General features: G+C 41.9%; 1 protein-coding gene across 2 annotated transcripts; it reads left to right on the top strand.

Annotated features, from left to right (window-relative positions):
• Positions 1–289: 289 nt before the first annotated feature.
• TRERF1 (transcriptional regulating factor 1) lies at positions 290–20,479 on the top strand. 2 transcript variants are annotated; one of them, XM_082276853.1, is made up of 14 exons: positions 290–1,838; positions 2,441–2,490; positions 3,197–3,347; positions 4,288–4,536; positions 7,966–8,335; positions 8,909–8,969; positions 9,711–9,850; positions 10,550–10,653; positions 11,852–11,927; positions 16,754–16,842; positions 17,672–17,785; positions 18,475–18,663; positions 19,126–19,334; positions 19,972–20,479. In XM_082276853.1, the coding sequence occupies exons 1-14, from the start codon at positions 456–458 to the stop codon at positions 20,291–20,293; spliced, it is 3,507 nt and encodes a 1,168-aa protein (XP_082132979.1). In that variant the 5' UTR covers positions 290–455; the 3' UTR covers positions 20,294–20,479. The 2 variants fall into 2 exon arrangements, with proteins under 2 accessions (XP_082132979.1, XP_082132980.1); XM_082276854.1 differs by lacking the exon at positions 4,288–4,536.
• Positions 20,480–21,488: the final 1,009 nt, after the last annotated feature.

Here is a 21,488-nt window from a genome sequence, read left to right as displayed (position 1 = left end):
GAGCACTAGAGGAGAGGCAAGATAATAGGATGAGATGAAGTAATCTAACTGCTCTGAAATAGCCCAGCTGCTACAATTTTGCATCTGATTATGTATTTCAAACTAGAAGATCTTACAGTTTCCTATGAGGCAATAACAATAACAGTTTGTGGAAAGAGCCAGCACTTACCTTGTCTTTCTCTTACTCTGCAGGTGCTTGGCACACTGAACTTACTGATCTGTGTAGGATTTGTGCTGTGGTCCATTTCTTGAAGATGTGAAACAACATCGAGTCTGAGATTGGAATTACTGACAGACTGGAGGAAATTTTAGTCCTTGTGATGCACATGGACATGCTGAATTATAAGTAATTCTAGCTTCTTCTCCCCTCCCCTCCCCTCCCCTCAGCTATCTCAGGGTTCATAGAGATTTCAATGGTTTGTGTGCCTGTAAGCTTGGAACAGAAGTGACCAAAAATGGGGGACCAGCAATTGTATAAAACTAATCATACTGCCAACAACAGTGAGAACTTGTACTACGAACAACACCAAATGAACTCCCTTCCATCTCTAAATCATAGCTATGGGACGTCTGTTATGGATGCTCCCCAGGCATCCCCCCTCTCCCCTCCATTTCCCCAAGATTCAAGGGACAGTATAGCTTTGCCTGTAGGTTCAAAAAGTCTTGGGTCAATGGATACATCTAGACAAACCAGTTGGACACATTCTGGCTCAGGAAACCATGTCCCAGCGAGGAACAATTTGAATAATCAAAGCGCAATGTGGAGCCCCCTCGGGCAGGGGGAGTCCCATGACGGATACCAATATTCTTACCCCCAACCCAGTGAAAACCGATCGCAAAAAATTACCAGTGGGGTCCTGCACAAATTGGACTCCTTTACACAAGTATTTGCTAACCAAAATCTGAGAATTCAAGTGAACAACATGGCTCAGGTTCTGCACACCGAGTCTTCGATGGTGGATAATTCCGGTGACAGTGCACTCAGGCAGCTGCTGTCCCAGAAGCCGGTGGTTGAGCAACAGCCTGTAACTTCCACCGTACAAAGATACCAACCAGTGCCACAGCAAACACACCAGAATTTTGCAAGCACACAGCAAAAACAACAAATTCAAGTCATGCAGCACCAACAGTTGTACTACGACTACCAGCAGCACTTATCACAGATGCAGATGCATTCTGCGCTCCAGCAGGGACAGGCGCACGTTCCGCAAATGCAGTCCCAGCAGCTCCTACCGCAACAGATGCAGCACTTGCAGCAGCCTCAGTACTACGCTCAGCCCCAGCAGGGACACCAGCGGCTCTCAATCCAGGAGATCCAGCAGCAGCAGCAGCAGCCAGCTCGGCAGCAGCGGCAGTGTCCAGTGCAGCTCGCTCAGTATTACCAAACACAACCTGTCATGCAGCAGTTACAGCAGCAGCAGCAGCAGATGCAATTGCCGCTTCCTCCGTATCACAGGGAACCCGATCCAAAGACTATGCATGAGCCACACCAGTACTCTCAGGATCCCAGTCATCCTGTGCAGCTTATCCAGTTGGGAGCAGTGCCTCAGTATTGCTTCCAAGATCCCCACGAACAGTACAGGCACTTGTACCCCCAGAGTTTACTGCAGCAGCAGCAGCAGCAAGATCAGCAGAAGCAATACCTGAGTGAGAGCAGAGTGCCATCCCTGAACTCCCACCTTGGCCTGACTCCACCAGAGACCGCCGAGGATCCCACACGGCAGGAGATTAATTCCATAGGGAATGCTGTCCCTCATCGAACTCTTTTGCCGCCCTTGGGAGTTCATCTGAACAACAAAAGCTCTCAGCAAGACTCTCCCAGCACCACATGGCCTCAGGTAGGTGGTATTTTAGATCCATGCCCAGGCAGATTTGTTTGCAGAAGAGTAGCAAAGTGTGGAAACTAAGCGGTTTCAGCTTAGTTAGTCAGAAGGTTAGGATGTGAGCAGTGGGCATCTCTGGGATGTTTTGGGGAACTTCATTAACAGACTTCTGTCTACAGCTCTGGGTTGGCTTTGGGCCAGGTTGGCAGCAGCACAGAACTGCTGCTGTGAGGCTGCTGCTTTCCTTGTGAGAGGCTTTGGGAAGTTCTGCCTCAGTTTCTGGGAAAGAGGGACCCAGTTACAACAAAGCCTTCCTGCTAATTTTTCAACACTGTGGGCTCAATTGTTCAGGAGCAGTTAGTCAACTTTGTTTCCAAAAGTAGTGCTTCTGGGTCAAAGCAAAGGCTTCAAACAGAAGGTGAGTGAAGAAAACTTGAATTAGCTGTGCGCACAGGGGCAGATTTGTTGTCTGGCTCTCCACTCAGAGGCTTTTAATAGTAGTAAAATTGTATGCAAAATGCAGTCTTAATGCTGTGAGGACCTTCATTTACACAACATTTCCTGAAATTTTTTTTTCTCAACTTTTCCCCCTCTTTTCCATTCTCCTCTTTTGATAGCAGGTGCAACTGTCAGATGGCAGACTGCAGCCACTGTCCCCAGAACAAAGGTATTTTTAAAATACTCTTTCTGTCTTTCTAATTAAATATGAGAAACGCAAAGGAGATCTGTATTTAAAGGGAAAAGAATGCAGTCTGGGTGGGTAATAATTGTTGTTATTCTAGAAACATCTTTAGTTGTGTGCTCTGTGATTTTAAATTTGTATGATTTCCAGCATCCCCCCAAAGTAATAGAATCAAAGAAATACTTTCTTAAAAAAAAAAAAAAGGGAACCAAAGAAAAACCAAAATCAGGGAAGCTCCAGTGTTGCATTTATAAGAAAAGGGATGCTCTGTGGTTTGGATTTGTATCTTTGGCAGCAGAGATCTTCCATTTTGTTCTTAAGATCTCACTTCTGAATGGCCAAGGTGTCCATCAGAGTGGTTGTTAGGGGCATTGTGTCCAAGTACTGGTTAATTGCTGTCATGAGTGGGGAAATGCAGGTCTGTCGATCCCGTGGGTTCTCAGGCTCTTCTATATTGATGAGCATGTCCTGCTCAAAACTTCCCTTCTCCCCATCTTGGGAGCAGCTGATCTAGGTTATTGGCCATGTATTCCACAGCAGTCACCACGTGCTTACTTGTGACTTCATAACCATCTAGCTGTAAAATGTTATTGACTTTCTTGATTAAAAAAGCTCCCTCTGCAACAAAGGGAACATGCCAGACTAATGTTTTTTCTTCTGTTCCATGCTTAAAAAATGAAAATAAAAATAGTGGCCAGAACAGAGAAACACTTCCTGAGAGAGCTGATGCGAAGAACAAGCTAATGTGTTCAATATGCTTGAAGGAATTTAAGAGTTTGCCTGCTCTAAATGGTCACATGAGGTCACACGGAGGAGTAAGAGCATCTCCTAACTTCAAACAGGTAGCAGTCCATTTGACTTCAGTATTTGGCACAGTCGTTTTGTGTTGATGTTTGCTTGCTTTGCCGTGCTTTGCTTTGCTGTCAAAACTTGTTCCTCTCAGCACTGTTTTGTTATGTCATACCCCGTGGAAGTAGAAATGCACATAATTCTGTTAGTTTGTAGGCCAGAAGTCTTGTTTTAAAGACAGAGGCAGTGGTGGAAGACAGATCAGTGTTTGTCCTTCTCTGTTTCTCTGCACATTACAGAACACCCTACCAAGTCATGTCAGGAGTGTCTTAATTTTTTTCCTCCTCATGTTTGTTTATTATATTAGAAATACCAGGAACACCAAGTCTTCCTTATTTTCACTTGAACTACTTGGATGACTAAGGAATATTTATTGGAAGCTTTCCCAGGCTTTAACTGGAGGAGCAGAATTGTTGAATCTTTGACAGCTTTCTTCCAAAGTGTTTTAGTTGTATAGGTATCAACAAATACCAAACCAAAAATGCGTTTGAGTTGTTCTGCATAAAAATAACTTGCCCTGTCAGTCAGTCTTTCACTATCCTGAAATTTTAGAAATTCTGTCCCAACAGGGAATACCATAGGGAAGGCAAAGAACTACCAGAGTTCCACAGTTTGTGTTTTTGTTTTCAGTTGGGTGATGGAGAATTCTGTGTTTGTAGTGATAAAAAGAGACGTGTTTGTCTCCCCTCCTGCAAGTTACCTTGTAAAGATGCTTCAGGTGATTATTTGTCACCAAGACTGAATCCTATGTAGGAGTCACAAGTAACCTGCTGACTTCATTTGAGGAAAATAAAGAGTCCCAAGAAGGAACACTGTTGTGTGTTTTGTAACCCTGGCCACTTCTTTTCAGCCACGGTGCACACGTTGTGTAGTGCATCGATCCAGAAGCAGCGCTCCCTCACTCGGGCTGAAAGCCTTTAATTGTCTGTGCAGGATGAAGGAGAGAAACCACCACAGCAGCCGCTGCCTAAAGAGGTGGATGGCCTCGCGCCCATCGTCATGCCAGTGTCTGTCCCTGTAAAGCTTCTGTCACCTGAGCCCAGCACGCAGCCCTCTGCCAGCACTGCCACAGTCACAGACAAGCCTGCCAACTCTGTGTCAGATGACGAGATGCCCGTTCTCGTGAAGATGACTTACTCTCCACCGTGCAGTCCAAAAGTGGCCAACCCCTGCTCATCCTCTGTGAGTGCTGTGTTTCTTGCCACTAACTGTCCCGTGCTTGTTAAATCCCTTTGCTTGTAGTGCTGCTGCTTTCTAAAACATCTGTATTTTAGAATATTTTCTGGAATCTTTATGATTCCTAATAAATAGAAAAAGTCCTGGCGCATCAGAGCATTACTTCCTCAGTCATTTGAAAATATTAATTTTCCTTTGCTGAGGAATCAAGATCTCAGTTGAAAACAAATAATTTGAAATTGGAAGGTGATATTCTTTTATCACACTAGAACAAAGGGATTTACTATCTTTTTACTGGTTTTGTTTTTCCTTTTCAGGCTGCTTCATTGTTACGTTATTGCTTAAAATCGGCAGTTTTATTTCTTCCTGTTTTCTGAAGTCAGATATATGTGCTTCTCATTTCAGCTGAAGAGAGTGCAGTGCTTAGAGTGTGTGCTCTAAGCCAATATGAAACTCAGAGTTTTGCAGTGAAGTCATTTTTCCCTTTCTCTCTGCATGCATCAGCTCTAAGGGTTAATCACTGGGATTTCTGATACAGGAAAAATAGCTCTGCTCAGTGCTTTCATTTCATGTATAAAATGCAAAATGAAATGGCCAGGCAGCACGAGGTATTGATGAGTGCTTGAATGAGATGTGAGAATGCTCATTATTATTTTCCTGAAGGAGTCCTGGAGCAAACAGTATTTATTTCGTGTTCCGGTGTAGAAATGGATTCTGCTCATTCCTTCAAATCCATTTTGGCAGACTACGCCATGATAAGGGATTACTGGGGAGTATAAGTACTGTATGGTATTATCTGTACAATGCAGAGAAATACCCTTGTGATATTTTTGATTTTCCTTCTCCGTGTGAGGCTGATGGCCAAATGAGGGGATGGCATTATACCATCATGGGTGACTCCTTACAATATTCACTCCTGACTCTTCATTCAGACATACGCACTAATTTTAAATATATATAATGTATATAACTATATATAAAATCTTTCCTCTCTTCCTTTAAGACAGAGGTTTTACACATAAACTTCCACTTTACTCTGAAAGCCATAATTTCACAGTACTTAGTAACTCAGCAGTACAATTTTTCATTTCTAATTCTAGTTCCTCTAAAGAATAGGGACAGTCTTTTCTGAATCCTTGAGCTCTGAGTGGGAGATCTTCTCTAGAGACACCAGAGTAGGTGGCTTGGGCTTGTGTATTTCTGCAACGTATGTAAAGTGACTGTGATTAAATCTGCCAGTGTTTGGCTAAATGCACATTCATTCCTTCAAAATTATGCTTATGGTCTTTGTTATGGCCCAAGCAAACCAAATTCATGCAGTTCCCTCTGAACCCTATCTTTTATATAAGCAGTAGCATTGGAAACATAAAAAGATCAAAAGATCCACAGCTTCCTCTTCTTCTGTGAAGAGATTGTGCCATTGGAGAGAGTTTTTTTTTAATACCAAAGAAATGAAGCTGTGTTGTATTTATTTATACTGTGCTTTGAGCTGTTCAGAAAAGCTCCTACAAACCTCATGGAATCAGTAAAATGAAACAGCAAAAAGGAAATAAACATTCAGCAAGGCTACACGATGGTGAGCTGAAGCTAGCAGTCAAGTGAGGTCCATCAGGATCTGTCCAGAGTGGATCTATCAAGGTGCAGCAGCAGGGCCCACAAGGATGCATTCTGTCTCAGATAATGGGAATCAGTTACTCAAGCTTCAGAAAAGTATTGGGGTGGTTCTGCACTGAGAGCACAGGGACACCACTATGTCCTTTACTGTTCAACGTGACCTTTTTTGAAAGTAGTGTTGGCATAGGTATGCCCTAGGTGAAGCAGTGTAAGAGATGGAGGTGTTTGGGATTTCTAAGATGTTGCATTGGTTTGCTTTACACTAGAGAGAAAGGAGTACTAGCTCTTTCACACTTGGAGAACAGAACAAAATGAGCCCTTAATCAAAGACTTGGATCTGGCCTTCTGGATCTCTTTTTTAGGTTTTGGGTTGTTAAGGTTTTTTTCCTTGAGTTTAGGCATTTTTTTCCCCTTTCTCTTTTGCGAACACTAAATGTTCACCAACTTGGTGGACTATATCTGTCATTACAGGTAACTTTCACTGTTCTGAATGTCCATTATCAAAAACATCCTCTGCAAAGATGCATTTTCTTCCCTGCAGAAGCAAAACGCTTCCAGAACTAAATTTTTTTTTATAGAGAAGAATGTCAACAGCTGTTGGAGAGGATGCAGCCATGATCTAACAACAAGGACAGGACCTCTGTAATCAAAACCATTTCTTCAAGCTGGAACTTATTAACATAAGGGATTAAGGGTGACAGCACTAATGCTCGTTTAACATGATTTTTATTGGGTGAATGTGATTCTCCAGAACCACCCATAGTGTAAAGATGTATGTTGTCTAAACATACACTGTAGTAATTTGCTTTATGTAGTAGTAGAATTTACCAGATGATGCAGACATTCTGGAGTAATGCTGTCAAAATTTTCTTCTGCTTCCCAAATTTATTCTAAAGATGGCCTACAGCCTAAGTATGTAAAAGCAGTACATTTAATAATACTGTGTTCATCTACCAGCTTGTGTGTTTTTAAAGCACAGCCTAAGGACCTGTTTCATCCTACCTCATCCCCCCCCCCCCCCCCCCAGAAATTCAGATTCCAGGTTTGCCTTCTGTGCCTTCCACTCCAGTATACTCTAGGGATTTGTTATTAAATTCTTTTTAACCTTCAAATTCTAGAAGTCTGGGCATGTTAACAGTGTGTGAACTTCCCAAATGGTCATCTACTACCCTTTTTTCTCCAAGGGAAGAGGAGAGAGTTAAGTTCAAGATTTGTTGCAGCTGGACTGTAATCAAGCTGATGGGAATGTAGCGATAAGAGGCAAAGAATTTGAATTTATTACATTTTTCTTCCTTTCCTGCTGCTGAGTACTGCAGTAATTTCACTGAGCTCATGTGTCCTTCCTGGTCTCACTAAATAAATGCATTAGAAAGCCTCTCATATAAAGTTTCTAATAAACTGTGACTGGGTAATGAAGTATCTGCCACCAGCCTGTGTGTGTGTTCAGTGCAAACAGAAGTGCCCAAAGTGTCTGGGTAGCAGTGAAGAAGGGTGTGGGAGACTCATGGTCTGGGAGAGCTGTTCCTTGCACTTTCAAAAGCTGACGGCAGCCTCTCCATGTCTGTGTCTGTGGCTCAGCCCCACCTTGACCCAGAGGGCTTGCTGATGGAGGTGAAGGGTAATTTGTCCTGGTTTTTCTCACTCCCCTGAGGTTCCTGTGTCGTGCCAGATACTGTACTGGCCAGGGTTATTATAGTGGTACCTGAATAACTGCCTGGTGGTAACAGCTTTTCTGTGGCCATTGCCGAAAGCTGTAGAGGATTGTGTGCAAACCACATTTAAGCGTGCCTAAATGCTAAGATTCTATGTGTTTTCATTTAGGAAACTAGCAAAAAGCCTCATCCAAGTGCTGTAAAATTGGAAGAAAACTTCAAACCGTTGCAGGACAAGAAGAAGTATCGGCACAGACCAGAACCTCTCTTCATACCTCCTCCTTCCTTCAACCTCAGCATGTCCCACTCTGGTGCCACTCTGTACCAGAGTCAGCTTCGCTCTCCCCGTGTTCTGGGTGATCACCTGCTGGACCGGACACATGAGCTGCCCCCCTACACTCCACCACCGATGCTCAGTCCCGTCCGGCAAGGGTCTGGTCTCTTCAGCAGTGTTATCACTTCTTCTCACAGCACATCGCATGCTCAGCTGCCACTTACTCCATTGACTCCCACTCCACGGGTGCTCCTGTGTCGGTCTAGTAAGTATTGCATTTACAGAGCAGCAGTACAAAGGAGAGACCACTGTCCTCTCTTCTCATGTCACCACACTGACGGGTTTTGTGTGTGCTCACATGCATGGCCAGTTCTGCTACTTCACAGGAAAAGTCCATCTTTAGTGGCAGTTTTGCCTTGGATTTTGTGAGGTGAGGTTAAGGCATAAAGTGAATAGAGGAGCCTAATCTGCCAGTAAGGCTGTAATCATTCCATGTGGTCTGCCTCAAGAAGGGACCACCATGCCTCTCATTACATCTGGGCCTGCTGAAGTGGAGGAAAAAGACCTAGTTTGAGACATGGGGCTTGCTTTAAGTATTTGTTGTTTAGTACTTCACAAGAAAAGGTGTCTAATCACTCCGAATCAGGGCAGTAGAAACTTCTGCAAGTTCAGACATTTCTATTATCTATAAAAATTTAGACTGTTTCTAATATCAATAAAGGGTCGTTTTTGCATCATAGGCTGAAGTAATGCTGGTCTTAGTAGGGAGGTGGCAATGCAGCCTGAGAGGGTCACCAGCAGCAGAACAGCAATACTCAAATTCCAATCTCTGTTTCAGATAGTATTGATGGAAGTGTCATTCCGGTGACGCCTGGACCTGGAGAACAGACTGTTGAACCGTAAGAAAAACAATTTTGTCACTGCTTTTGTAGATTAGCTCCAACCTAGAGCCTGTGGCCTGAAGTGTTTTGAACCAGGCAGGAAGTGTTCAACTCCATTTAATGTTTCTGTAGATGGTGGCTAAGGACATTTGGAGCAAAGTGATTGTGGAAGATTTAGGTGTCATGGCTCAAAAATGCTAGGGAGAGGCTTGGTGGAAGCCACTCAAAGTGAAACAACAGTTAGTGATGGCTGGGAAGAGTGCTGTGAGGAAAACGTGCTAATCCCCTACTCTTACTATTATATATAAATATTAACTGTGGGGCTTTGGTGTGGTGCTGTTACCTGGTAGGTTCCCCAGGGCAAAGTGCAAACAGGGTTGTCCCTCAGCAGTAATGGCTCTTTTTGCTCTCTGCTGAAGAGTACCATTCTCAGTGGAAAAGAAATTTGCTGTTTCTGATGTCTAGCCTCTTCGCTAGTCATGCATATAAACTAGCTTGGGTTGTCCCTAAGGTATGATGTCTCAGTATGGCTTAAATTGCATATTGAAATTTTTGTTTTTCCCCAAGAGATCAGTTCTCTCTAGTATTCAAAATACTTATCCCACTGGGAGTAAAGCATTGCGTAAAGCAATCTGACACAATTTCCTGCCACTTCAGTGCAATAAAAGTTTAGTTGGAAATAGAGTGAACACTAATCTGACTTTTGTTTTTTCTACACATTATGTAGTTGATTACTTATTTATTTATTCTTCTTTATAGGCGAATCAATATTGGGTCCAGGTTCCAGGCTGACATTCCTGAGCTGCAGGACAGATTGTTAATGGAGAAAGATGTGCACAAGGCTACTTTGGTTTGGAAACCATGGCCAGAACTGGAGAACAAAGTCTTCCAACAAAGAGGTATAATGACTTGCCATTTTAGAAGTTCCTGCGTCAGCCTGTGCCTGTTGAAGAAATACACATTGATTTCTCGTGTGTGTACTGAACAAACCATTCAAGAGAATATTAATTACTGAGAGTGCAGAGCAGGAGACTAGAAGTACACGGTATAGGTTCAGAGCAACAGCATTATATAGTGGCATTTAAAGGGAAGTCTGGATGAACTGTTTTCTGGCAGCCAGGGGGGAAAGGTCATTGCTGGGAAGTTGGGTACTGAACTGCCTGGTAAGGGCAGAGGTCACAGCTGAGAGGCAGCCAATGGATCCTGGGCCTGTCCTGTGACCATAGTTGAGAGGAAGTGTGGCAGGCTTGGTGGGCTCTACCACTCCTGAGCAGAGTTTTGTCCTGCTTCTAACATGGTTCATTCTGTTTCTCCACCCTGGCTGGAGCCTTCTTGGCACAGCAACATTACTGGTGTGTGCAAGTCACTGCCTCACAGGCAGATCTCTGGCTCTGTAGTAGCCTGTCCCATCCCAAGGATGTGCTTCATTACATCCTCTCCTCAGTGATCCTAAAACAAGGAGATGAGGAGAAAAAGTGTGAAAGAATCTGCTGCCCTGAACTATGTGGTCTTTGAGGGGCATTACAGAATCCTTGGCTCCAGATGTTTGACTGACAGGCTACTGTATTAGCAGTAAAATGTTGACTTGTTTCTGACAGTGGAAGACCTTTTAAATATGAGCTGTTCCAGTGTGTTACCTGGTGGAGGAACTAACTCAGAATACGCTTTGCACTCTCTCTTTGAAGCAAAAGGAGATATTATGGTAAGATAAAAAGCTGAAAGGGGAGATGTGATCCTCTTCTGCAGATAAATTAGCATGCTTTATTAAATGGATTTAGATATGGTTATATAAAAAAGATTTCTGATTGATTTGCAATGATGCTTTAAACATCCTGTAACATTTTTGGGGAATGACTTTTCCCTTTATTCTCTAATAAATTTAAATTTCAAAGCAGTGCCTCTCTGAAGGCTTACTGTATATTTCATATAGATAAGATTACTTAGTTTATAGCCTTGGGGCTTTGAATGTCTCCCAGTGCTTGCTCCAGCCCTGATATTTCACAGGCTTTCTATTTGGTCACAGAGAGCTTAGTCCTCCTCTAGCCCTTATAAAAAACCTTTTTTTGGAGCAGCAATCACATCTACTTATTTGTTCAGAACTGTGAGGTAATTGCACACAGTTCATGTATAAATAATGCATTTCAAATATTTGCATTAGTTTAGTGAAGGGAATGTTATTAACTAAGGCAAAACATCCATTTTGCCCAGTGTTAGGGAAAGGCAAGGCCCCCTTGCACCAGTTCCTGGAAAGCCAATATAAAACCAAATGCAACAAGACATGGGGCTGGAATGAGTCTCACTGGATAGGCTAATACAGTGGGTTTTAGCTTGTGTCCCAGTTTCCTTAGGCTCTGTTAGCTGTATCTGAGAGGTCTGAGAATGTCAGGATGTGGAATTTGCTTTACAGAGAGTCTGCATTTTCAGGGGAAAAATTTTAGCAATCCATAAATCCTCTTGTTTTCCTGATCTGAAGGACGATTAGCTATACTTGCTGTCATTCTTGACAGATGTTGACCTAAACAGATATTCTAACATATTTTATGCTATAAATATTAACACTGTCAAACCAACCATTAAATATTAGTATTAATTAACACTATCAAGTCAAACACTATAACTGTATTTGTTTGTGGCAAGCAGAAGGGAGGGAAAGAGCTGGAAGTTGCTAAGTAATAGCCACATTTTTGCTAATTAAGGCAGGACCAGATTAGGTACTGTGTATTAGGTATTATGTACTGTGAGGTACAGTGTTACTGGGCCTCGGAGTAATTTGATGTGATTTTGTATGACAGAAAAAAGAGAGAAAATTAATATGCTTGTACCAAATAGTCTTTAAACGCAGTTTTATTACATAGCTGATTGCTTTTCCTAATTCTGTTTTCCCCTGCTTTTTCATTTAGGTTGCTCTTGAAAAGCTGCTGTTGAGAAAGCCAGTGAGATTGAAGTGTCATCCTTTGGCAAATTACCACTACGCCGGTAGGTTTCCTTGTGATCTCTCTATCTGTTACACAGAGTCCAAGCCTGGCATCCCAAGCTGGAGCATGGGATCACATTGCACTCTCTGCTGTCTGCTGCAGGGATGGCAGTATTTAATAGAGAAGTGATGTGGACGGTGCCAAGGGTGCTCCCAGAGCCGTTTACTGCAAGTTTAGCAGTTTTTTACATGACTGACAACATACAGAAGCTTTGCATCCATGTTGCTGTGTAGGATTCTACAGATTTAAAACTGCCTCGGGTGATTCTTTTTCTTTTTTAAACTGAAATTTAACAATTTAATCTCCTTTTAAAACTGCTACTATTTGTAATTTATAATTTACTATTGGTAATGTCTTAATTTCCTGGTACATAAATATCTGCCATCATGCCTGCTTCCTCCAAGGTCATGGTGCACAATAAATGCATATGATAATCATGAGCATCCTTCCAAAGAGACAGTGCTGTAACTCTTGCTAGGATCCTCGTGCTGCTTACAGAGCCTCTGTGTGTGGCTCTAGTTGAAAAAGTCTGGGTTGGTGACTTGTTTCATAAACACAGCAAGAACTGCATTGTGGTGATGAAGCAGAAGTGAAATACAAATGTGGTGTTAAGCCATTGGACTTCAGTTGTGTCACCTGAGCATAGATGGCAAATGTCTCTCCTCTGCAGCTCTCCATGCTATTGCTTAATGCTTTGTAGTGGCTAACAACTGCTGAGACACAGAATAGGGTTTTACATAAGACATTTAAGACTTCATCTCCAGTTCAGGCTCAATAGGAAAGGAGCCAAGAGTCTTCTGGTGGTCAGTCAATCACAGTGTCCAAGGTCATGTACTCATTTCCAGTTACGGTCACTGTGCAATGTAAGTATAGAAGCAGGCTACTTCCTGGCTGTAGCAGCTCACTGGAAAGACTTCCAAGTAACAAGAAATCTTTGTAAAGCAACTCCTCAACCCCTCGGCCTGAGAAGAAGAACAGAAACGTGTTTGATGGTACCTGATAATGACAGTGAATAAATGTGAATGTTAGGTTTTCGATTTTCTCTGAGGGAGGTGCCTGTGATCGCAGCTCTGTTGCAGTCCAAAGGGTGGACATGGGAATGGATGGAGGAGGAGGACATCAGCCAGGAACTTTGATCAGGGTATCTTGTCTGAAGAGATGACACCAAATCATACTTGTGAGACAGTTCAAGAGCATGAGAGCAGGAAGATGAGGAGATATCCCACAGCTTCATCATCAGTGAACAATCTAATTAGCAGAGCAGATAAGAAATTTCTGCCTGTGTGGCAGAGGAGGAACAGTCTTTACTAAGGCAACTTCCCAGTAGCTTCAGAAGGAATTCATTGGGATTCAGGGAGGAGCCAAGAGAGACTGTTTTGTTTAATCTTTCACATGCGATGATGCTAATCCTTGGTAACTAGCTCTGAGACCTGTGGACACCTGTGAATCCCTATTTCTAGAGCAGGAAAGAAGGTTTTTATCACAGCATGAAATAAAATTTCACCAGTCTGGATTTAAGTGACATAGAATAACTAGACAAAGCATTATTTTCTAATGCTCTTGCATGCAATGTGATTGCAACTTATATTGACAGCATTGCTCTAGCACTGTGCAGCAGCTCTTGAATAACAGGTTTTTTTGATTGATAATCAGCCACTCGAGGAATATGAGAATTTTTCACAATCTAGTGCATGAATAGCTTTAATATGACTTCAAGTGGCATTGGTTTGGGCTAACTTTGTGTTTTCTGCTCCGCACTCAGAAATCATAGTTCTCAGGCCTGCCACATTTGAAGGTGGAGTACACTGAAAACAGAGCACGCCACTGACTCATGAGAATTAACTTGTTAGAGTACCACAAACAACAGATACCCAAACTCATCCTTAGCATTGCCTTTGAATGAGTGTGCAAGCAAATAGCTCACCTCTGAAACCTGTTGGCTTGTGAGGGAAGCCAATTGTAAAACTTGAGGATTTTCTGTTGTGTGCCAAGAGAGCTGGGGATGCCGACCCACCGTTCCTTGGAAGAACACCCTAATCTCTGTCCTAAGACACTGCCATCTGTCAGGATGGTGTTTTAGGGAAGAGAGAGGGAACATGTCTGTAATACAAGAGGGGCACTGTTGCAAACACTTGAATTGTTGTCCTTTCAACAGTGGAGTTTCTCCGGTCAGAACTGCAGGAGAGATGGTCTCTGACATAGGGCACTTCAGGCAGTCTGGAAGCTTCTTGTACGTGCTGTGACAGGGTGTGGATCAGACCCAGCATGTGTTGTACATAGTGGATTTCAGCTCCTCTCCATGGGGCTCCCTGGGTGTACAGGTAGCCCCCTTGAAACCCACAAGTTTTTTTGTGGGCCCAAAGCACACAAATGAGTAGAAGATATTTAACATCAGTTAATCAGTGCAAAAACAGTATGGCAGGTAAAACAAAATCTAGAATAATTATGTAAACATAAAGATCAGCTTTAAAATTTGATCTGTATTCTAAAGCCCCAAATTCTTTTTTGCTGCATTGCAGATCTCCCTCTATGCACGTTCTCTATATCTCCCTCAAGCTAGCAAGAGCAAAAGTGGTTTCCCAGCAACCAGAGTTAAAAACAGCTTTTCTTCTGTTTCTTTTCCTACACAGGATTTATTCTATTAATTAGGTTACTTCCAATTAACCCGCATAATCTTATAAGGGTCTCTGCTAATACCACAGCTATTGGGGAAAGTCTGTAAGGCCCAAATTCTCCATAGGTGTACAACAAAATTAGTTCATGGAAGTGATTCTATGTTATTATTTTTATTGTGTTGGTTTTTTAGGAGGGTGGGGTAGATAGAGGCAGGAGAGCAGAATAAGTAGGAAAAAATCTCTCCTGGTGTTGTCATGCTTTTTAAAGTTATGTTTTGGCATAATTGAGTAGCCCCCTGGACTGAATGAGTGCATTTACCCCTGCACAAAGGGAGAGTAAATGCAAATGACTGACAAGTGGTATAAGAAGGGAATGATGCTGGTTCAGGGTGGGAAAGATGGAAAGGCAGTGTGTCAGCAGAAAGATCTCTGGGTGATAACAGAATAAGTAAAACTCGTGGCTTGAAGCCAGTGCCTTTCTCTGATGCTTAAGAGAGCTTTAAGTGTAAATCTCTGTGGAAATAACTAATGCATGCTTATATCCAGTACTGGAAGAACCTACAGAAAACAGGTTGCGGAAAAGTTAATTTTGTAGTTTTCAGCATATAAAGGAGTGATGAGATAACCTGCTCAGAGCTTGTAAGCCTGGGAGCTGATGCTGAAAAGCAAAACATTTGCAGTTAATAACACTGATACTTTTTTTAGACAAAAGGAAAAACTGTAGAACTGTAGAGTTCAATGCCATGTGTGGCGCCAATACCAAGTTAATTGAAATCAGTGCAAAGGAAAGCATTTCTATGGAGAGTAGTAACATTGACAGGAATATTAGGGACTTATTTTCATAAAAGTTTTAGATGTTTCAGAAATTCTCAGACTGAAGTAGAATCTTCTCATAGTGCAAGTCATTTCAAAGGCAGCCACTTTATGACTTCTTGCATATCCTTCCTTTAATGTATGTCATGCTGCCCACTCTTAACAAACAGAATACTGCTGTGATGCAGTAGAGCAATCCTGTGTTCCTTCTTTTTGATTAATATTGAGAAAGCATAAATTCATTTCAATTTAAATGTTGATTTCACATTTTCATGGGCAGTTAGGCTGGGGGACCAAACACAGAATAACACTATTTAGAAGTTTTATATACAGCTTTCATTAAATGATACAAAACACTTTGTGCATATTGCACATTGCTACAGTCTCTACCCACTTGAAACCTCTGTCACAGAGGATTTAAATGTGTTATCCCAGACCATGCCAGTGAAGAGCTGCAAAAGGATGTTACAGAAGTTACTGTCTGGAGAACAAAGGATATATGAACTTCTGTGTCGTCAAATGTAAAGTGGCATACATGGGAATAAACAATACAAGCCTTACATAGGAAATGATGAGCTCTGTGGTGGTACTTCTCAATTAGAATGAGAGTTTGGGATTGTAATGCTAGTTCTAAGAAAGTATCAGCTGTATTTTACAACAGCTAAAAAAATAGTAAAGTGTTAAAAGGGTAAAAAACATGGTGATGCCACTGTGAAAGTCTGGATTATATGTGGACTGCTATGTGCCTTTCTGGTCCTGTTGTCTCTATAGGAATGTTTTAGTACTGGAAAAGGTTCAGAGGGGGACAGCAGTAATGGTCAAAGGTTTGGGAGTAATAGAGAGAGGGTGCACAATTCTGAATAGCATGGAGGTGATGGTCAAGGTTGGATTCACTTTCTCCTCCATTTGAAGAATGAAGGGTCATCCAGTGAAGCTACTGGGAGCCAAGAAACAAAGAAAGGGAGGTGGTTCTTCATGCAGAGGGTCCACTGATGTGTGAAACTCCTTGGCAAAGGATGTTTTGGGTACAAGAAGTTTAATTGGTTGAAAGGAAGAGTGGCTCAGCACTTACAAGGGTAGTTACTAAATAAGCAAATTGCAACAGACTCAGGAAATCCCCTTGTGCCCAGCGTGGTCAGAGGCTAGGAGAAATTAGGGGGAGGCATTGTATTTGCTTGCCCTGATCTTACTGTTTCCTAGGCAACTGCCTGTCACCGCTGCTGGAGACCAAATACTGGTTAGATGGACTTTAGGTCTGAGTCAGTACAGCTGTACTTGTGTTTGGGTAGCAGCAATCACTCCCATGTGCTTGAGACTTCCCAGTTCTTGTTTCGGATGTGGCATCAACATAAAGGTGGTGACTTTTTATCATTTGTAATGATTTCACTTTCTTTCTAAGGCTCTGACAAATGGACACATCAAGAAAGGAGGCTGTTCAAAGAGGCATTGTCCACCTACAGCAAAGATTTCATATTTGTACAGAGAATGGTAAGGTTATTTCTGCTCTGTCAATTGCTGGGGTTTTTTTCCCATTGCTCTGTTCTGTTCCTCTTCATTTTCTCTCCAGTGCCAGACCAGCTGGTTGCAGGCATAGGGGCAGCAGTGGTTACAAGAACACTTGATAGGAGTGGTATATTCATTTGGTGTACCTGTGCATTAGGTACCAGTAAAAAACAGTTATAAATAAATAAAAGGTGTTCCTCTTGTTATTACATGTGAAAGTTTTCACACCTGGAATCCAAATCATGGCATTCTACGTGTGGGACAGGTATGGTTTTCCACTATCATCTTGGTGGTCTCTGGCAGTTTGTTACAAGGTACCTGAGTCACTGGCATTGAGCTTGGCACCAGAAAGGGTTAAAATCTGTTAATAAAGAGAAAACATGTTTGGGCTTACTTTTCATGTTCTGCTACAAAGCAGAAAAGACTAGGTTATAAATCTCAGGGCACAATACCTTATTTGTTACCCCAAATGTTGAAAAATGTGTGGGTTTATGTGAATCAAGCCTTAATGCCTAGTTTTCTCAGTGCTGTACACTTGAGCTACAAAAGTATATTCTGAGTCATTTTCTGTCTGGAGTCAAGAGAATTCCAGAGAAATCTACTGAAGCTGAAAAAGTCAACACAAATTTGACTGAAAAAAAATTTTAAAAGAAGTGTTCTACAAGAGTATTCCTGTTGTAGTCAAGCTACCTTTTTTTTCCCCCTCCATTTGAATGTTTGAGTAATAAAGCCTGCCTCTTGGAATATATTAAAATTGTGTTGAATGAAAGCAAAAAATTAAGGCTGGACTACTTCTGCAATTCCTTAACTACAGGTTAAGTCTAAGACAGTTGCACAGTGTGTGGAATACTACTATACCTGGAAGAAAATCTTGCGTTTGGGACGGAAACACAGAACGCGCTTAGAGAAGAAAAGAGATGAGTGCTTGGTAAGTCTAAAAGAAGATGAGAAAGTTTAACACTTGATAATTTTTGTTTGTCCTGTTTTGAGGAGGAGGTTGAATTAGGTGACACAGGTATCTTCCAATGGAAATTATTCCATGACTCTAAATTATGTTCTGTACAAACACTGTGTGACCTCAGCTACACCAAGATTTGTGTGGATGGACTGCAACGAGGTGAAAGTGCATTACCTAACTGTGGTCCAGGTAAACCTCTGTAAATTGTGCCTCTGCCCGTGTGTGCTCTTAAGGGCTGCTCTAACATTCTAGTACAAATACCACTTGAGATGTGTTGGTTTGTGGGTTGGGGTTTTTTCGGTTGGTTGTTTTGGGGTTTTGTTAAAGTAACTTGACTACAAGTGCAGCATACATGGCCTTTCTAATGGCAGGAGGACAGCACTGTGCCTGGCATCTGTAGATCTTTGGAGGCACAGCTCCCTAATACTGATGGAGGCTGTCTTGAGCAATGCAGAAGAGCTTTTTATGTGCTATAACTTATCCATTAAGGGGCGGTAGCTCCAGCAAGACTAGAAGTTCATTAAGGATAGGAAGAAATACTGATACTGGGATGCACACTTGACTAAACAGCATGCTGTTCCAGAACTGTATATGACCTACTATCTAGTGCTGTCTTTGACCGTATTTGTAGTATTTCTTAAATGCACCGTCTATTTTAGACAAGTGGAGAAGAGGAAGTGTTAGAGGAAGATGAGGAGATCGAAGAAGACAGAAAGGAAGAAAGGGAAATGCAGAAGTCACCTGACCCACCAGCTATCTCTCTTGTTGGACCTATCGATCTGCCTGCTGTTCAGGGTCTTTCACTTTCTTCGTCCTCCTTCATCTGTGAAATGCCAAACTGTGGTGCTGTACGTGTGCTTGGTATATTTAAGGGGGAGAGGGTGGTGGTGGTGGTGGTGGTGTTGTATGTAAACTAGTGAATTGTGATTTTGACTGCTTTTATTCTCACCCCACAAAATATAAGCAGTTTGATCTGTACTGAAAACTGAATTCTGAGATGATGTATCAGTCAGAAACACTATATGGCAAAAGTTCCAATTAGGTTACACAGCTTCAATAATAGGATATCTCACTGCTTTGTTTTATTGTGACTATCTTCAACTACAGTGGGATATTGCTGAAAGCAAGCACCATTTGACCGAGTAGGTGGTGCGTATTAGATGTGTACACTTGTTCTGTTGTGATACGCATTCAGCATCCTACTTTCTGCAGTTCCTGTTCCAGTGCCTTCTTGTGATTTCTTGGGGTTTATTTTTTTTGTGTGTGTGTTGATTTTTTTCCCGCCTCCCCTGCACCCTGCCCCCTGCCAGGTGTTCAGTTCCCGACAAGCGCTGAATGGCCACGCTCGCATTCACGGAGGTACGAACCAGGTGACAAAAACACGCTGCACCATTCCCGGCACTAAGCAGAAATCTGGTACGCAGAGCGGATACTGCTCCATCAAGAGCTCACCTGCCCACAGCACAACAAGTGGCGAGACTGACCCAACAACAATTTTTCCTTGCAAGGAGTGTGGCAAGTAAGTGTGACTGTCTGCAGTACAGAATCACTTTTGCCTATTTAGATTCCAGATCAGTAGCGCTGTGAACAAACTTTGTACTTTGCTCTGATGGTCTTGGAAGAAGTTTTCCCCCTAGATGATATGTTCTCTTACCAAAACTGTCAGAGATAGGTTTGCATGACATTTTGGATGCCCCTGCAGTATTTACTCCTATTTTCCACTTACCTGCTAGAATTTCTACATCTGACATTCCAGCTTCCTGCTTCATCACAGACTTGGATGTGACAGTGGGCAACTTTTTCTGTGTTTCTGTGCTTGAGTTTGTCCATCCTAACATGGATTCCTCCACTTTCTCCTTGTTGTGCAAGATGGTTGTGAAACTGATGCAGGGAGAATTAGGATGTGCATAGATACTGAAGCTGGTGTGGGAGCTACAAACTACCTCTGGCAGAGTCAGAGTAGGCCATTTTGATACCATCAGGATGTATAAATCTGGTAATATGTCCCTGAAATTCGCACCATGGATTTGCAGACTTCACTGACTTCTATTTCAGGACAAGGAAGCAAATGTACTGATAAGTTGTTGAGTCTTTTTTGGCTCATTTCATCAAAAGCAGTGCATTTTTATCTGACTTTTTTTTCCTTTAAAATTTAGGGTCTTTTTTAAAATCAAAAGCCGCAATGCTCATATGAAGACTCACAGACAACAAGAAGAACAGCAAAGGCAGAAGGCTCAGAAAGCTGCTGTGGCAGCAGAAATGGCAGCCACTATTGCAAGAACTACTGGGCCAGCTGGGCATAGTTTGATCCCCCTGGATCACATGAGTCTGGTTAAACATGTGGAAAATGTTGGTGACATTGATGATGATGTTGTTCCGGATCTGGGTGATGTCATGGAAGAGAATGAAGTTATGGATGCTGACCTCTTACTGGATGATGAAGATCCAGATCTACTGCAGGATGATGCTGAGTTGTAAATAAAGTTGTTTGATAGACAGCTACTGAGCACACCCTGAATGGATCAATCAGGAAACCTGGACTGCTTGTTTATTCCCACTGATTGTAAACTACCTGTTGAAAATTATAATTCTTTTATCCAGGTCTAGAAAAAAAAAAATCTGCTTTTTTCCCTTTTTTTTTATTAATTTGTGTTTTGGGGGAAGAAATAAATAATTGGTACAAATATTCTTATAAGGTGTTTTTATCTGAGCTCTTTTTGCAGATAACTTCCAAGGCCACTAATTACAGAAGTTCATGGTTCTGCTATCAGTTCCTACCAGATGGTCCTGGTAGAATCTTTAGTCTTTAAGTCTTCCAAGTTTCATTTTGCCCCAATTACAAGAATAAATTTCACACACTTCTGATGAAACTTTTTTTTTTTTTTTGCCTATATTGGATAATTTCCAGCATCTTCTAGAGAGTAAATGTCATCTCACTTAAAGATATGATTACATTATTTGTCTTTGTGCTGCCATTTTAAGGGAGATGGGGGAAAAAAAAATCTGGTTTAACTATGAAAGAGTTAGTAATATTGCAGTTCATTTTCAGTTCTGTCCTGGTTACACAGGATGTTTTAGACCTTCCATTTTAGCAAGGTTTTGATCTGCTGATTTTAAAATGACCTAAATTCAAGGATTGAAGAAGGAAAATGATTGTACTGTGGTTCACATCCTCTGATGCGAATATTGAATCAGGAACACTGCCTTGGTAATGAGATTGCACTGGAAATATTGTCCCGTGACAATAGATCACACTGTGGAATAGCCATCTCAGTGGTTTTAGGGGAGTGTGTGCTTGAGCAATGCTTGCTCTCTCACCAGGCAAACACAGGGAAGTATTCTTGCCATTGGAAAAGAGCCTGATACACTTTCAGCACCTAGGTATAATGTGTTATTCTTGTGCCATTTTCGGTCCTCTTCATGCCATCAAATTCAGCTGTTGTTTATTTATTATACACATACTGCAAAGGTGAGTTGATACTGCTGTTTAATGACCATTTCTCCTCCCTTAGGTTCAGATCTACGTGCTGGACACCTGACATAGTATATATAAATTTAGATTTGGTTCTCTGATTAAATAGGATATTGAAAGAATTGTACTTTGCAGAATAAAACAATTAAGGAAGAAATAGAGTTAGGTAGAGTAGACTTTGAATTACAGAATACGAATGCT

Source organism: Coloeus monedula (genome assembly GCF_965178545.1).
Source record: "Coloeus monedula genome assembly, chromosome: 2".
Classification (NCBI taxonomy): domain Eukaryota; kingdom Metazoa; phylum Chordata; class Aves; order Passeriformes; family Corvidae; genus Coloeus; species Coloeus monedula.
This window is presented reverse-complemented; position numbering and strand designations above follow the sequence as displayed.

Excerpts from the sequence above, each read along its gene's own strand:
- TRERF1 (XM_082276853.1), top strand. The coding sequence starts at position 456 with ATGGGGGACCAGCAATTGTATAAAACTAATCATACTGCCAACAACAGT. Across the intron at positions 17,786-18,474 it reads AGAAAAGAGATGAGTGCTTG|ACAAGTGGAGAAGAGGAAGT; the intron begins GTAAGTCTAAAA and ends CGTCTATTTTAG. Across the intron at positions 18,664-19,125 it reads AAATGCCAAACTGTGGTGCT|GTGTTCAGTTCCCGACAAGC; the intron begins GTACGTGTGCTT and ends GCCCCCTGCCAG.